This window comes from Xiphias gladius, chromosome 19, assembly GCF_016859285.1.
Source record: "Xiphias gladius isolate SHS-SW01 ecotype Sanya breed wild chromosome 19, ASM1685928v1, whole genome shotgun sequence".
In the NCBI taxonomy this organism is placed as follows: Eukaryota; Metazoa; Chordata; class Actinopteri; order Istiophoriformes; family Xiphiidae; genus Xiphias; species Xiphias gladius.
The window spans coordinates 17,855,926-17,874,160 of record NC_053418.1 but is presented as its reverse complement, the minus strand read 5'-3'; the positions used below and the strand labels follow the sequence as shown (position 1 = coordinate 17,874,160).

The window sequence follows — 18,235 nt, the reverse complement described above, 5'->3', positions numbered from 1 at the left end:
AGGCCATTAACTACTTACAGTAGATTATGATCATTTCTTTCCATCCATACAACTCCGCCTTTAACATATTGCAGATATCCAGGAAAAGCTTAACTGTTGATTCATTCAGACGATTGGCACTGAATTTGTGAAAGTTCACAGTAATTAACCGAAACAATTAAAGATGTAAGCAGGAGATTGTTAATCCCAAAGCTCCAGTATAGCAAATGACAATTCTAAATTATTGTGGTTTTAGGTAATTCAGGGGAGTGTGGCAATTCTCTGGAGCAGTGTGTGTAGGAGGTCTGGATAGAGTTCAGAGGGTGTTGACTGTGGAGCAATATTTTCAGTGATTTAGGAAGAAACCCTTTACTCTTTGTTTTTTTCAACAGTAATATCACATGTTATAGGCTACCAATTTTTAGGGACAGAATTGCTTGGGTAAAAATAAGGTAACTAAATCATTCAGGCACAACTATTACACTGGAGTGTGCAAAAAAAACCATTCACAAAAGAACAGAAATGCAGCATCTAAAAATGTTTGTCAGTTTGGTTGTTCAGTACAATATGTACATTTATATTAGGTATATTTTTGTTACACAAGGAAAGTACAGGTTCTGTTCTGTAAATATGTGTTGCAGGCTTAATGTACAATACGCATTAGTACATATTTAAACACAGCTCATTGTTTACTCTCATTCTAAGAATCATGATTTTTGTGCGATTTAATGTTTTGTTTGGGACAGTTCATCCCTTCTTTGTGATGATCAGGGGCCTGATGGAAATACTAATGATCCGACCCTGTTCCTTAGGCTAAAATCTATTGGATCAGATTTACTCAAGGCAAGTTTGAACTAGAAGTGTTGCACAGCAATGCTTTCATGACGCAACTGAGTACTTAACTGTATGTTTATCATTGTTGTTTTTGCATTTATTTCATTCAGTTATGCTCCCCAGTCTAGTGTTTCCGGGATGAGAGATTATTACTTTGCTTGTTAAACCAACAACTTCAGGCTGTGGCTGTAAACCCAATTCTCGGTTTCAAAGCCCGTGAGACAGTGCCTTTCCATCAATTTTTAGAAGGACTCAAGTCTGTGTCAGACACAGACATATCAAGTGAGACTGTCACGTCTCTTGCTTGATGATCACATACTTGTTCTTTCGGTTTAACCAAAAGCTCTGTGTCTGTTTTGTAAACAGTCTTACAGTTAGGTGCATAAGTATTTCGACAGTGACAGGATTTTGCCTCTGTACACTAGCACAATTACTTTGAAACGAACAAATCAAGATGTGATTCAAATGTAAACTGTCAATTCTTAATTTTTTAAATTAAAGCTAAAAAATTCACAAAAATATTGCATTAACCATTTTAGAAAGCCATTTTTATACATAGTCCTTCATTTTCAGAGGTTCAAAAGTCATTGGACAATTGATTGAATCAATTTCATGGCCAATTGTGGCCATTTCCCACATTATTTCATGACAAATTAAGCAGATATAAGGCCTTGAGTTGATTCCAAGCGTTGAATTTCCATTTGGTAGCTGTTCATGGGAACTCTCAATATGCAGCCCGAAGATGTGTCGGTGCAAATGAAGGAGGCCATGATTAGGCTGAAAAACAAAAACAAAAAACTTAAAACTTTAGGGGTGGCCACGTCAACAATTTTGTGCATTCTTAAGGGAAGAAATGCACTGGTGAGCTCAGGAACACTCTGAGGCCTGGAAGACAACTAAAGTGGATGATCGCAGAATCTTTCCTTGGTGAAGAAAAACCCTTCACAACATCTAGCCAGGTCAAGAACACTCTCGAGGAGGTAGGCGTAGGATGAAGTCTACAATCAAAATACGCCTTCATGAGTGTAACTTCAGAGGGTTTACCAGAAGGGGCAAACCACTGGTAACACTCAAGAACAGAAAGGCCAGATTAGAAAGAAAAAAAAAAAAAAAAAATCTAAAAAAGCTTGCCCAGCCCTGAAACAGGATTTTTGGATGAAACCAAGATTAACTTGTACAAGAACGATGGGAAGAGAAGAGTATGGAGAAGGAAAGGAACGGCTCATGATCCAAAGCATACCACATTATCTGTCAAACATGGTGGAGGCAGTGTTATGGCATGGGCAAGTACGGCTGCCAATGGAACTAAGTCACTGGTGTTTATTGATGATGTGACTGCTGATAGAAGTAACAGGATGAATTCTGAAGTGTATAGGGCTTAACTATCTGCTCAGATTCAGCCAAATGCTGCTAAACTGATAGGACGGTGCTTCACGGTACAGATGGATAATGACCCAAAACATACTCTGAAAGCAACCCAAGAGCTTCTTAAGGCAAAGACATGGGATATTCTTTAATAGCCAAGTCAGTCACCTGACCTCAACCCATCTGAGCCTGCTTTTCACTTACTGAAGACAAAACTGAGGGCAAAAAGACCCACTAACAAGCAGCAACTGGAGGCGGCTACAGTAGAGGCCTGGCAAAGCATCTCAAGGGAGGAAACTCAGCATTTGGTGATATCAATGGGTTCCAGACTTCAGCCAGTCACTGACGGCAAAGGATTTTCATCCAAGTATTAAAAGTAATCCTGATATTTATAATTATGTTGGTTTGTCCACTTACTTTGGTGCCTCTGAAAATGAGGGACAATTAATAAAAACCGGTTGTAATTCCTAAATGGCCGATGTGATATTTTTGTCAAACTCATTGAATAATGCTGTAAGTCTACACTTCAATCACGTTTTTAGATTTGTTTCATATCCATCGTGGTGGTGGTTATGAAAATTGTGTCAGTGTCCAAATTCTCATGCACCTAACTGTATATGGGACGTTGCACAGGCTGCATTGCATGTCTGCCTCAATGGCACTGATGAACAAGAGTTTTTAGAGTCTAACTACCACTTTCAAGATACATACATGAAAATATTAACACAAAACTGTAACACAAAGCTGCAGCCAATTGTCGCTTTCATTATTAATTAACCTTATTTCCTGATTAATCATTTGGTCACTTATGAATCAGAAAATAGTGAGAGATACCCATTACTTTTTCCCAGAGCTCAAGCTAATACATTCCAATTGCTTGTTTTGTCCAGCCAACAATCCAAAACTAAAGATATTCCATTTGCTACAATAGAAAACACAGAAAAGCAGCAAATTGTCACATCTGAGAAGCTCTAGTCTTTTTGAAAAATGACAAATGATTAATCGATTATCAAAATTGCTGGTTAATTTTCTGTTGGTCCACTAATCAATTGAACTAATAATTTCAGGTCTACTGTAATTAACAAACATTCTGATTAGTAAATGTACATTAACACTGATAGATAATCTGATTGGCAGGCAGGATAATCAAGAGAGTTTATACGCATTTATTGGACATGATACAGCTTCAGCAAAACTAACATGGCCGGTCTTCAACAGCGACAGTATTAAGACATAATATTGTTAACAAGATGTCCAAAACCCATTCACGATTCTATTGATCTGTTTTAACAAGTCAGGCAGAAACAAAATGTATCAACAAACCTTCTCTGGTGAAAATGTCAAATGCTAAAATGAATGTATCCAGTGAAAAGTGTGTGTGTGTGTGTGTTTCTACATCTGAGCTGTCTAAAATGACCATTTTTCAGTCCTGGCCTCCACTGATTTGACCAAGCCCTCTCCCATGACCCGGAAGTCCTCCAGTATTGCTTCAACATTGGGAACGGTATTTACTTCCTCCCCAGTCACCTCCACGCTCCGAGCAGACACCTGGGATGTCTGTGATGTGTGATGAAGAGAAAAGTAAAACATAAGGTCAGCGTGATAGATGGTGACATGTGAAAATGAACAGGATGGAGGTGAAACATAGTACCAGGCATGACAAAGCAAGTTGTTAGCTGTCCAAAAGGGTTCTCTCCTGTATTAATGCTTTTAGATAGGAGGACACGAGTAACTTAGCCTTTACCTTAAAAGGCATTGAGATGAAGGCCTTTGGTTTCCATAAAACTGCAATCACTGTTCCACCGTAGGGATCACAGAAGAAGAGGGCAAGGTCTCCAAACGCCTCCTGAAAATAAATTAGGTTAAGTGATTAGGTTAAGCAGCAGACGTTCAGGAGAGAAGGTGACACAATTTTGTTGCAGTAGTCTAAGCAAAAAAGCAAAGTCTATTAATTGCAAAATGGCATCAGTGTATTTTTTTCAAAGCAAAACTACACATCTAAGGACAGCATCAGAAAACCTTGTCTATTAGTTGCTTAAGTTTACTTCCTCCACAAGCTCTTACATTCAACAACCTCTGTTTGATAAGCTTAGTCTAGTAATAAGCCCCTGGACTGACTGCTGTGACCCATCATTAATGGCTATGTGTAGACTTGTTCATAGAGTGCACATAATGTACTGGCTGCATAATGTAGCGTATGTCCTTTCATCTCATTAATGGGAGATGGAGAGAAAGAACAGGAAGAGAGACACAGCGAGAAAAACAAAGAGAAGGAGAAAGACAGGGAGAGGTCTTACATTCTTGCCAAATTTGCTGAATAACAAGTCGAGACCCTTGCTGAGAAACATCCTTAAACATACGAGTCACATGCACAAGAGCGTATGGAAAAGGTGAGGAACATGGACAGTACAAAATTAACAGTTGAAATGCCTCAGGGGAACATGAACAGTGTTACTAAGAATCTTAGAGAAATAGCGTTCAGGGTTCAATCCTGTGGCTTTGTGAACAATGCAAGTACAAAATAGTTCAAACTGGTTATTTCTCTTCTCTGTAATTCTTTTTTATTATCAGGAAGCTGCTTGATCTCAAAGAGAATATTCTTCAGGCCTGAACAATCCAGCTGTGACTTGCATACTTAAATCCTGCTACACATTTTTCCTCACATCCTGTGTCAACAAGTTGTTATTAAAACCACACCTTCCTTTTAACAAGAAGTGCATCCCTGACCGATTAGACTCACTCTGAGCTCTGCCAGGTAGAGGGACACCGGGTTGTAGTCGATGACGGGCAGGGCCCCTCCAGACTGGGCCACATTGCTGGTCATGACGCCCCTGCTGAAGTTGACAGCGGGAGGGTCTACTGCTTGGCTGAGAAGGGGAACCTGCTTGGGGTTCAGGTGAATCAACACGTCGTAGGCATCCAGAGGAGGACGCATGACCAGCTACGCAAACAAAGATGAGCGTATCACAATGCTGCTATATTAAAATCATAATTCACTCCGACAGTGGTGAATTTATGATACAGTGGAGTGGTGAGTGAATGACAGCGTTAAAGTGCTTTTTACTAACCCTGATATCTTGTATCTGGCTGCCGTCCATCAGCTGATGTTCCAGTACCTTAAGACTCTCTGCAGCCACCAACACCACACGCTGCAGCATCTGAACACAAAACCAAAAGTGGCTTTGGACATTCTGAAGTGTTGTATAATACGAATTGGAAATTGTATTACAATTTCCAAGAACATGACACAGACATGAAAAGGCAAATAAAAATATGAGTAACATTATAGAGAGTAATATCCAGCACTTGTTTAAAGAGTTTTACAAGGAGCTCCTCACTGTGTTTGTTTCAACCCACCTGATGAAAGCACACCCTTACGTTTTTTTGCATTAGTGCAAGGGTTTACTTAGATATATGGCTGGATCGAAACACAGGTAGTCTGAGGTAATATGTTCACTTACATAACAACTATAAAGCACGATAACAGCATAATAGTGGAAACCCCATGTTTCCGTGTCATTTTGAGAATGTAAAATCACCGCCCTTACACTTCGGTTTAAGGTACTTAAATAGTTAAAGTGACTCTTCTTACTGAATGGTTCTCCTAAAACCCATTTATTTCTGCATTTAACCTAATTGTGGATACTCTTTCCTCCAAGGACAATAGTTGTTTTGTATTTTGGCTACTATTGGACAAATAATTCAGATTATAACCCATGTTCATTCATCAGGATAATGTACTTTCATTTAAACTAACTTGAAATCTTTTTCTGGTCCAGTTATAAATCATTATATGTGCACAGTTAATTAACAATTCTGTGGTCATGGTAGGTATTTTGTTGATAGAAAGCATCTTGTGTATTCAGAAAGAAACTGAACCGTTCCCTCTGATTCACTCCATCATAATCTGCTCCCTTGTGGTCATTCAGAGGCACTGAAACAACGCACCAGGAACATTCACTCTCTCCTCATCTGTGCCTGTTTGTTTTGAAACACATTTTCAGTTGTTGGGAGTCCGTGAAGGTGGGCATGTGAATTCAACAAGAAACTGATATATGCGACCTGAGCTACCAGATAAGGTACAATGGAAATCACCCTGAACACTGTAATTAGGCGTTGTGAATTAAGCCCATGATGACGTCACTGAGGACAAAGTTCCTGCTCTCCGCCACCATTATAAAAGAGGATGCTGGGAGAGGCTCAGTGCTAATGTTGGGCTTGTAGGGGGAGTGAGGTGGGCAAGTGCAGGAAGCTTATCTAGGTCAGCTACACACCATGGGAAGCTGGTGTGTGTACCTTTTCTGTACACTACTGTGTGCCGCTGGACTCTTTCACAGCTACGGTCACATCCAAAAAGAAGAATACAAAACAAAATATTTACCTTATTTCACGACGACAGAGGACAGCAGTGAAAAGCAACTGGTGAGCTATACCTGATGTTCTCCAAAACCATGAGGAGTGCTTTCAAAGTTTTAGCTTAGAAAGGTGTTGATATAACTATTGATGCAAACATTCATGTCAGATGGAAATTCGTCAAAATGCGGTTTAGTATTTGATATTCTGGTGATATTTTAATGTTTGTTAAAGTAATACATAAATGTCTGCATCTCCAGATCAATGATTTACATGAGGTTTTGGAAAAACTTCAGAACAATCAAGTTTCAGCTCTGAGAAAAAAGCACGGCTATCTGCCTCTGGTATGTAATATAAGAAATCAATTCATCTGGAATTCTCTCAAGATCTGTTTAGAGCAATACATTTATTATCTTCCAGGGACATTTACTGTGCACTTATGAGCTGTAAATCATGAATCAATATCTTATTTTAATACAGTTTCATATCTTTTTCAGTGTGATCCAGGAGACCAGTGTGCACTAAGGAAAGGCTCCAGGATCGGGAAACTATGTGACTGCTCTCTGCCAAGAACATGCAACTCTTTTCTGCACCGTTGTTTGTGATTATTTTTGTCTGTTTAAAATGTGAAACCTATTTGATGTCATAGTTCATTTTTGTCTTTTCCTGTTTACTGACCAACTGAAATGTTTAATCATTTTTAAAATTCAGTATCGAGTGCTAACATATTAAATGTGCTGTTGTCCGAGTTGTGCGCTTGTATTTGTGCGTCCACTGACCTGTACACTAGGTGCTCGCTTGGTCCACATAGATAGTTTTTTGTCCTTAGGCGTAGCTATAAACATGACAGGCAGAGATTCCCTGGAGGCCATGAAGTCATTCTTGATTTCTGTGTAGTCAGTGGCTACACGTGACAAAGAGGTGAACAACAATTCAATTTAGAGTTGAAACAGTGATGCATACAATCAGGATGATAAAGTATGTCGGGTGTGTAAAAGGAGGAGGTCAGGAGGGATCTGTTTGTGTGACACAGAGGGGAAGGGGGGGCTTGCCTGTGAGCTGGTTGTTGAGGTTGACTACCAGTGGGTTGTTCCTCCAGTCAAAGCAAGAGAGCAGATGAAGGAAACGAAGGAAGCCCACCTGAGGAGAACTGAGGAATACAGAAAACTTCACTCACATGACCTACTGAATGAACAAAGAGGTGAACAAAATGTATATCCGGAAATGACTCCGATGAGGTGGACTGATTATTAAAAAGTAGAAATGGTAGTTACCCGGGAGGAGTAAAGGGTGCAGGCTGCAGGAAAAGCGATGCCACCAGCAGGTCTGCTGTGTCCTCTGTAATGTCTTCACTGAAGAGCTGAGCCCCCAGCCATCGTTTGACCAGGCGACACACTGCCCCAAAACATGGGTGCTCCTGCTGGAGCCTGCCAACAAAATGAAATGCATGAGATTGAGCCAAAAGAGTGAGGACATGATGTATGCAGTGCAAGAAGAACAATAAAGAAAGAAAAAAAAAAGACAAAAATAGAGTGACAGAAAGGAAGAAAAGTAGGTCAAAAGTTGTAGAAAGTGAAAACTTATCACCAAAAAAATAACTGTTTCTAATGGTTATAACAGCAATGTGTAGGGTTGAAAAGACAGAGGGTACCAACGAGAAATCTACAACCCTGCTTTCTCACACAAACACACAGATACTATTTTGCGCTAAGGAGTTAATTTTACCCATGTAATGTGCTGGTGAGTAGAGGCTTGTGAATGGTGGCCATCTCCAGAGCCTGAGCCTCCTCGTTTTCCCTTACAACCAGAAGGCCCTCGGCACTGACACTCTCCCTCAGCACCTGAGGCTCCCGATGATATGCCACCTGGATGCGAAACACCAAGCCATCCTGGATACAAAAGCAAGGGAGAAAAGACAGTGTAAATAAACAGAATACTGTGAACTGCAATGAAAAAACAAAAAAACAAAAACAAAAACAAAACTGTGCTAACAACTTGCTTGGGCATACCACAAACTTATAATTAGATTTAAAAAAATTTAAAAAAAAACGAACATGTTTTACATTATCTTTACACAGTCAAGTTCCCAGACAAGTGTGAGACATTTACACAAACTCAAAAATATACCTTCCAGACATCCAGGTGTGTGGGGCAGGGCCTGCATGTATAATTATGGTGCTTCTGGAGAAGCTCTCCCAGGCGGATGTGAAAGGCAGTTCTGATATGGCGGATGGCAAGGCGGTCGTGAGGCCACTTTCCACTCCCCTCCATGTGACAGATCACTGCAAGAACAAGGGTTACCAATAAATCGGCATAGGAGTTTGTACAGCCAAATGTCTGTGGTTAAGTGGCTGTAATTTTCCTATCCCAGATAGTGGGGGAGAAAAAAACAAAACAAAAAAGGGAACACATGTAGCCAACAACGGGAGAACGCAATCAAGTGAAGTTACATTATGTTTCAGTGAGAGTGAAAATTTATACATAATCCATTCAGTGCAGAAATTACTTAGTAGTTCTATTTAGATGTAGTTTCAACACATTAAACAACAATTAAAAACTTCTTAAATAGTTACTGGTGGATGAAGCACTAACCTGTGATAGGTGTGATATAAACAGGGCACGGTTTGCCTTCCTTTGGCACCAATGATCTGCAAGTCTTTTCTCTCTCAAAGAAGGAATAGTCCAGCTTCCGCGGCAGAGGGGGGAAGACCTGCAAGGCACAGCTAAAATGTAAGAACAGTCCCAAAACCAAATTCACAATTTATAATAACCACAGCTACCAATACCTCAACAAAAGCTCATTGAACTGGAGTTGCATTGAAGTGGGTTACACAATTATGCAAAATTACTTTAAGTTCACTACTACTTAGCATTACATTAATGAGAGCAATTCACTGTTTAGAACAAGAGGCCTACCTGTGTGTATCTGAGTGCAGGGTGGGCTCCTTGTACTGCTGTGATGGAGAGAGGCAGGCCTTCCAGCCGCCACAGTTTTCTGCTCAAGTCATCATACGACTGAACCACCAGTAAACTCTCCTCCTCTCCAGTACTAGGCACCTGAAGTGGAAAGAGACACATAAAACACATGTTGTGCAGAGTGCATTAATTTAGCAATGGAACAGCAACACTGACACGCCCCTCTGCTAGTCTACACCAGATACCAGGCAATAATATAATCTTCACAACAATTCTGGCTATAAAAGAACATAATATAAATTCATTGCGGCGATAATTAAAGGTCTATTCCAACAGGACTACAAAAACCCCACAAAATTTCAGAAAAAAAAAAAAAAAAGTACACTGTTAAACAAACATTGCAGGGTTACCATACAATAATATTCTTCAACACATAAAACAAATACATCTTGTTTGTTTTCCATGAATCTCATAGACTTTGTTTTGAATTTGATTTCTATACAAAAACAAATCCAAATTAAAATCGCAGCGATTTACCTCACTTCCCGTCTTGATGACGTCATCCACCATCGCCCCCACATACCGCATACAGGATTCGGGGATATCTGCATGCCTGATGGATAATATTTTAATATTAAAAAAATAGGCTTCAACAAAAGCATACCTACATTCACCTCACTGTCATTTTCTGTCAGGGCATGTGCTGAAGTGAAGCAGGTCACAAATTTGTTACTTTTTATTACCCAAAAGACCCATTCTTGCGATGTCAGTCAGCGCTAGCATTAGTTAGCCTGCTAGCTTACAAAAAACCAAAACCAAAAAAAAAAAACCCACACTGGGCTCAGATTAGCCAGCTGCAGACATGAAGCGTACGGGCAGGAGACGGAGCTCTGTGTGGGACTGCTTTGAACAAGTGGGGAACTTCGTCCGCTGCACGAAATGTGACGCTACACTCAAGTACTGCGGCGGAGCCACCAGCTCCATGATGAACCACATGAGCAGGCACCATCCGTCCACGGCGCCGCTGGACGAAGACGAGAAACCGGTCATTTGTACCGTTCAGTGCATCGAGGAGGAGAGTGCCGCTAACTCAGACATCATGCAGGTCGCTATCATGTCCCCAAACGTGAACACGACTACCAACCCCCACGAGCGCGACTACGGGGAGAGGAAGCGCCTCAAGCGGAGCTCGGTTTGGGACATTTTCATCAAAGTGGACGACGAGGTCCACTGCACGATGTGCGACACAAAACTGAAGTACAGGAGCAGCACCACCAGCATGATGTACCACATCAAAAACAAGCACCCAGACACTATGCCTAACGACGGTGTCTCACTGGCAACACACGCAGAGGTGACTGAACTTATCTCCAGAATGATAGAGAAGGACATGCTTCCCATCAGCATGGTTAATGGTGATGGTTTTCGTGAGCTACTTGCATACACAGTCCATAATTATAAGATGCCATCTGCTGGCGATATCTCACGCCTTATTGAAGGCCATTTCCACGAGAAGGTAGAAGAGCTTGTAGTGCAGCTAGCTAGAGTGGAGAAAGTGGCTCTCACTGCTGACTTCTGGACAGCCCTGCCATTTCAACGGTATGTTACAGTTTCCTGCTCGTTCATAACAGAAGACTGGCAGGGGAGGTCAGCTGTGCTGCAGACACACAAGCTATCATCAGACAGCCACGCTACTATAGAAAGTGTCACAGAGAGGCTTCTCAACACTGTGCAGACCTGGGGTATTGCTGGGAAAGTGACTGCATGTGTTCATAACAACACACAAGACATCTTGTCAGCTCGTGTGTGTGCCCGTGTCACCTGGGACTATGCCACTTGCTTTGCCACTACATTGCAGCTAGCGGTCAGTGATGGGCTGAGCGAGGATCTAGTCCGCATCATTGTTGCCGCAGGGAAACTAGCCAAGCACTTCAGTCATAACTTGCTGGCAAGTGAGGCCTTGGAGCAGAAGCAGGTTCAGATGTGCCTGCCACAGCACAAGCTTATCCAGTCGAGCAAAGCTAGATGGGACAGTATCTGCGATATGTTCGAACGGTTGCTGGAGCAACGATGGGCAATTAAAGCCGTGCTGTCTGATCGCACAATCACCAACAGACAGGAAGCCCAGACCCTTGAGATTGAAGATGATTGCTGGCAGATAATTGAGAATTTTACACCTGTGCTGGCAACACTGAAATGGGCAACAACAGTCATATCTGCTGACACAGAGGTGTCCATTTCAAACATCTACCCAATCACGTTCAGCCTCATTCAGACTCACCTTGTGCCCAAAGAGAATGATGTTGAACAAGTCTCTGATTTCAAGCTGAAAGTTCAGACGTCACTTAGAAATCACATGGAGGTAGGCTTAAACTAATGCACAGTATCAATTTGTGCTTCAAGTAAAATATTTGGCTACGATATTAGTAGAATAAGTGCTGACAGAAATTAACAATCTTCATTCTCTTTCTATAATTCCTTATTACTTTTATTTCATTTTACTGTTCGCAGGTCGACTCTAATGACCTAGCCTCCAAACCAGCTCTGGTTGCCTCTATGCTGGACCCCCGTCACAAACATCTCAGCTTCCTGACACCAACGGGGAGACTGGCTGCAAAGGTTAAACTGCATGAACTGGTTTCAAAGTTAGATGTGATAACTACTACGGTGGGCCCAAAGGATGAACAGCAGGAGACCCTGGTCACACCCGATATTAGCCAGGTGGCTATGCCCTCACAAATGAGAAGTGACACCAAAAACACCATGATGTTGCTCCTAGGAGACAACTACAGTTCCTCCTATGCCACGGACTCTGAGGCTCAGGTAGATTACTACTTGAGAGACATTGCTCCCTCACTGGACATAAACCCTCTTGACTGGTGGAGGGTAAATGGACCAAGATTCCCCAAACTGGCCACTCTGGCGAGACACTATTTGTGTGTACCTGGGGTATCACTGCCATCTTTATTGTCAGAGGCAGGACAAGCATTTGCAACAATGCGCACAAGGCTGAGCCCAGAGCATGTTGACATGATGATCTTTGTAAACAGAAATGTGTACCTTAAATAACCCTACATGATGAAGAGCTACACTGACGTCCTATACAAATATTAGAATAAGGGTAGTGTAGGGCAGTGGGGAGCAAGACGCGGTGGGTGCATGATAGGTAGACACCTTGATTGAAATTTTCCAGCAGATGTAACGACAGCAGGTACTTTCCCACTGTTGATTTGTTGCATCTGCTTGTGCTAACAATGCTACGAAATAAAATCCTTTCCCTCAACAAAAAGTTGAGGGAAAAAGAAAAATTCCTCCCATAGCAGTTGCTGCCAGCTAAGCTGCACTCAAATACTTAACTATACTGAGCCAGTGGCAAAAATGATGTCAGCAACATCTGAGTAAACACGTGGTGACTACAAAACCCTTGGCATTCCACATCAAACATCAGGCATTACCAAGCATCTATTAGAGGCTGCTAAAAGTGAATCCAAATTGCACTCTTTCATACACTTCATTTACCTTAACACAAGTGTTATGTTTTGTACATGGTAGTTACAAACACACATTGAGTAACTTTCTCTACAGTAGTATATAATTCAGGATAAAACCATGGATTTTTTTTTCCTGTTACCATGTTAGCAGACTGAATATTTGTATTATCAGTACAGCTGGAAACTCAATGAACAAACTAACCACTGTATAATTATCAGTATTAATGTGATTTCTTCACCATGCTGTGCCAAGATAAAATACATACAGCTGTAGCAGGTGTGTGATGATCTGTTTGGGGACCAGTCGTTTTTGGCACATGCTCTCTCCATCCCACAGAACAGCCTCAGTGATGGCACCGTCCTGGAAGCGACGCAGCTCGGAACAAGAACCCCACAGCTGACGAAACTCAGCCGCCTAGCAGGAGAATGCCACTTGTTTTAATAATGAATCATTGCACAAGCACGGTAACACATAAATAACAAAGAAACAAGTCTACAAAAACGCAAATGCCAGCCATATAAGGAATGCAAGCAAGTTGTGTCCATAAATGCTACATTCGGTTACATTATTACAATAATATTACATTCTTAAAAATGTTTATAACAATACTAGTAGTCAAAATTACAGAGTACACTCTGCAGTTCTTTCTAAATGAGAAAAAATTTGATTTAGTCTATGTCAGAATTTACACCTAAGGTATAGTATCTATAATTCTTCACAAATCAAATACACTGTATGGTAAGTACACTGTTGCATTGAGTAGATACTAGTACCAATTTGCTCCCTCTTTGTTGCATTTTTGAAATTGAGCTCATATATACTCAAGTAAAATGACCTTAACCCCGATGGGAAAAATAACAAATAAAAAACTACACACACATGCACAGAAAAGAGAGACAGGTGAGGTTACCTTGGGACTGTCTGCAGGTGGGCCTCTTTCCAGGACAGAGGCTGCCAGCTCCGGCCTCAAGAGCAAACCAAAGGAGAGAGGAGGTTGAGCTTTGTGTTTTGGGGCCTCACTCCCCACAGACCACTGTGACGAAACAAAAATGAAGTAAGCTCAACAAATTCAGTGATGTAAAGATTGTAAATCGTATTCACTTGAGTGTATATTTTTGATCCTATGTAAGACACTTTCAGAAGTGTTTTGAGTCATAAACGTTCTGCTGTTGTAGTATTAGTGCTGATTCAGTCAGGACTTTGTTAATAGTAGCTCAGACTAATTATGAAATTAAGCACTGAAAAAAAACAAAAAAAAACAAAACTCTGCACGTTCTACCAGTTGAGTAAACCAGGTATGGATAACTGTAGCCCTTGAATGTTAATCTTTCCCACCTCAGGGTCAGGAGAGAGGGAGTGGGTGAGGAGGCGAATCCTTTGGCCCAGTCCTTGCTGAAGCAGTGATAGAATAAAAGGGAGCACGGTGTGGACATAATTTCCACTGTGGTCCATCAGCTCACTGAGGAGATTCAGTTTCTTACAGCTGGACTGAAGCTTTACCAGCTCACATAACCTGAGTGGGAGATGGAAAGCACAAAACAGGAGAGCTGACAGGATGAGAATGGAAAGTCAAACAGAATGTGGAAAGAGCTCTGCTCTGAAAGGAAAACTGACTCATGATTACAGCTAGCAGCAGGTTGTTTCTTTGAAAAACAAAAACTAAGCTGCTTATGTAGTACACAAGATGGACTGTATATGATTAGTTTTTGTTGCATTAGTTGATCATCAGAGCCATACTGGAATACGTGGTCACTTGTCCTTATCATGGGTTTGGGGGTCATGAGGAGGCTGTGGAACCCATCCACTGTAGGGTTGTCCCAGAACTGCATCGACACAGATGCCTCATGCTGCAGCTGAGAACAAGTTGGAAAATGATCAAAACCTGTTGCTGAATCTCACCAGTGAAAAAATTATTATTTTTGAACACACATTTGTTTTCACAGTAATTACCTGTTTGTAGGTACAAGTGGTCATGTCAGCACACATGTTGAGATGTCCCGAGGGGTCGACAAACACGACCTGGAAAACATTGTGGAACTCTCCAAGAGATGGCTGCAGGGAAAAGAAAAAAAAAAGAAAGGATAATAGTGATTCATTTAAGAAGTGAACAAAAGTGGGAATGAGCTACATTGCCATTTCTATGGTTTTAAATTTGAGCTAAACCACTCACAGCTGTAGAGTCGGGATCTTTGGCGAGGCTAATCCCATTCTCTGTTAGGTCTGTAGATGCTGAGGTGTGGACCGAGAGGTGGATAAGTTTGAGACATTCATAACAGTGATAAACAAATTACTGTAAGTACAACCACTGCATATAATATTATCCTTTATAAAAACTGGGGTTTGGTGGATTTTTAAATTTTCTTACCAAGGAAGTTCAAGCTGTTTCGAAGCAGCTGATAGGCTGTCATGGTGTTACTGATTCTGTGAGTGGTCAGCAGATAGGCCAACAGCATTGAGGCCAGGAAGCCATTAAAACAACCAGTGCCCTGTAAGACAGTGAGACAGCAATACAGAGGTGAGGTGAGACAAACAGTGTCAGAAGACTAGTAAATAAACACAATGTAAAAAGAAGGACTGTTCAACAAGTACGAGCGCCACTGCAAGCCTCTTACCTGGTCGAGCTCTCTTTGACGAAGCCAGACTTTGAGCAAAGCCACCCCATCAGCAAAAGCTGAGCACTGGGAGCTGACAGCAGAAAGAAACTGGAGGTGAGCCCTGGGCAGTAAATCCCCCAGAACAGAGCTATTGTAATGTGGAGTGGGGGGTTCGCTGCTCTCTGTAACAAACAAAGGAGAAGAAATCGGTCTTGATGAAAAGTGTAATTTCAATAGAATCGTTGCTTCAAAATGATGTGTTCCTTGATATAACTCTGAGAAAAAGTGATTGAAGTTGATAAGATAATTGTGATGAATAATATCTGAAGAACTAGCCTTACCAGAAGGGAAGGTCTGAGATCCAGTGTACCACTCTGTCCGGATATTATTCTTCTGGGGGTGGAAACGGCTGGGCTTGAAGAACCCAGGAGGCGGACAGGCATGAACACGCACGGTGAAGCTGGAAGAGTCTTGGTGGGACACCACAACACATCTTGTCTCACAATCATAACCCAAACAAAACACACTGTTTAACATGCACATGCAAAGAAAATGAATTGCTGCTAAAATCCATCCAGTGAAAACTAAATACAACGCTCTTGCGGGCTGTTAGTAAGCTTTAAATGTAAAGTTAAATACCTGGAGGGGTCAGCAGCAGAACGGGCCGGAGTCGATTCCCATGGAGACAGGAGTAACGCATGGTCCCAAGGTCGGAGGAGGATGTGAGATGCTGGGCCAGGCCTGCCAGGTAAAGAGCTCGTTTTCTTGGATATCTCTGGTTCACTACGTCCTTTGGGTGGAGGACATTCTAATGACAGAAAGATGAGCCGACAGAAGACGCCGGTGTCTCTTAGAATCTATTGTCTGTATTGTCATATTGCATTCAGTACATTGCTCTAAAGGGCTTAAAGCGATGTTTTTAAAGTTAAAAAAAAGAGGCAGGTGACTTACAGCTGGGATTGTGACAGCCAGGTCCACCATGACGCGTGGTTTGGTGCAGGTGCCCAGCGGGTAGCTGCCGATCAGATCGACAGAAGCAGGGGGTGCCATGTGGAATTTGCCTTTTGTCGTTTTGGGCACCAGGAGGAAAGGGATCTTAACTGCACTAGACAGCCATGACATGTCACTCACCTGAACACAGAGATATTGAGTAAAAAACTGTGGCTACGTGTGTGTGTGTGAATTTTTGGAGAGACTTGAAAGGAATTGATTTGAATTTTTTTCTTACAGTTAAAGTGCTACAAACCTCAACCTCCGGCGAATCTGGAACAGTCTGGAGCAGCTTGGTGACTGTCTGAATGAAGGAATCTATTTGCTGTTTCCTATGCTCACTCAGGGCAACTTCTTTAAGCAGCTCTTCCATCTGTTATTGGTGACAGATTACAGACATTTACTGGGAGTGTGTGAAAGCTTCTTGTTTACATGGGACAACAGGCTCGATTTAAGACATAACCCCGTTCCTTTTCCTTCTCCTTTCATGTCTCTGATGTTTCTTCCCTCTCATGTTCCTGTCCGTAAGTCAGAGGTCTCACCTGCATTTTGAGCAGGCTGCAGTGAAACAGGCTTTCCGCCTCTTTCAGCTGGTTTAGCTCGTCTGCAGTAGGAGGTCTGTACAGGTCGCTTCGAGACAGCTTCACCGGGTGATAGACCACCTCCTCCCCTCCAGCCTCATCAGGTTTGCTCCTTTTGGCTTTAACGGGAGCCTCAACTTCTTCCTCCTCCTCCTCCTCCTCCTCATGAGAGGAATCTGAGGGAATCATCTGTAAAATAACAACAGCAGAACATGTAGTAGCAGCAACAGCGGCTCGGTTTGACTCAACTTTTGACATGTGGTATTCCGTATTACTAGTAAGCAATCACAATAATATGTGCATGCTATAACAACTGTGGCAGCTAAATACTGACGTTATATGTGTAACACTGGTGTTTGTCAAACGATCGTTTGAGAAGTATTAGTGGTTATTACATTTATTCAGTTCTTACTTCACATTCTGTTTCTATATGTTATAATTAATTGTACTTATGTGACGTAATTGAAAAATTGTAGGCAAAGCATGCAAGCAACAGCCGTGTACCAGTGTGTTAAGCGGTACTTGGCCGGCGAGCAACTAAAATCATGATAAATCTCGCCAGTCTTACCTCTGCTGGGTCCTCTGCAACTGCCTGCTTCTTTTTCATGTCTGATCTGCTCTCAAGCTAACGCTAACTCCGATATCTTGAAAGTTTTGATCCAACGCCGCTTTCCCTTCCTTGAGCTCTCACATGTGCATAGGGTTAGTTAAACTTGCTACCCACCAAAATATTTGCCTGATTGGCTCAGAGGCGGCGGAGCTGAGCGGTGATTGGTTCGCTGCTCGTCGAGCGTCCAGTCGGCTTCAACAAGTTAGGTTGCACGAACGCGTCTCCCTTATGGTGCGTGCCATTGGTGCTGTAGAGCCGCTGATGTGTCAGAGGACAGGGTTCTATCATTTTAGTGTATTCAGCCATGAGAAGCGAATACATTCCTGTCAAAATCAAGTAAATAACTTATTAAACAATTAATATATGATCATTTTTAAGGCTTTATTGCTGCATTTAAAACAAAATCTTTCAGCTGCATTTGATTATTGGCGTGCATCTTACGTGCGTACACCGATTTGCCAGTTTATTAGGAACACCAAGCTAAAGCTAATGCATTCTAATACAACAGTCCTGCAATAAAT

General features: G+C 41.8%; 2 protein-coding genes across 2 annotated transcripts; one reads left to right on the top strand and one right to left on the bottom strand.

Annotated features, from left to right (window-relative positions):
• Positions 1-3,308: 3,308 nt before the first annotated feature.
• nol6 (nucleolar protein 6 (RNA-associated)) lies at positions 3,309-17,883 on the bottom strand. Its single transcript, XM_040155693.1, has 26 exons — positions 17,673-17,883; positions 17,066-17,293; positions 16,780-16,896; positions 16,485-16,664; positions 16,173-16,341; positions 15,875-16,003; positions 15,552-15,715; positions 15,305-15,425; positions 15,110-15,168; positions 14,890-14,991; positions 14,677-14,792; positions 14,275-14,452; positions 13,850-13,972; positions 13,205-13,353; positions 9,985-10,060; positions 9,448-9,588; positions 9,124-9,241; positions 8,659-8,813; positions 8,257-8,420; positions 7,806-7,958; positions 7,584-7,681; positions 7,311-7,435; positions 5,247-5,336; positions 4,919-5,119; positions 3,923-4,024; positions 3,309-3,735 (listed from the first exon to the last, which is right to left on the bottom strand). The coding sequence occupies exons 1-26, from the start codon at positions 17,709-17,711 to the stop codon at positions 3,586-3,588; spliced, it is 3,447 nt and encodes a 1,148-aa protein (XP_040011627.1). The 5' UTR covers positions 17,712-17,883; the 3' UTR covers positions 3,309-3,585.
• LOC120805455 (E3 SUMO-protein ligase ZBED1-like) lies at positions 10,025-13,253 on the top strand. The gene is made up of 2 exons (XM_040155694.1): positions 10,025-11,809; positions 11,959-13,253. Exons 1-2 carry the CDS (start codon positions 10,310-10,312, stop codon positions 12,514-12,516), a joined length of 2,058 nt encoding a protein of 685 aa, XP_040011628.1. The 5' UTR covers positions 10,025-10,309; the 3' UTR covers positions 12,517-13,253.
• Positions 17,884-18,235: the final 352 nt, after the last annotated feature.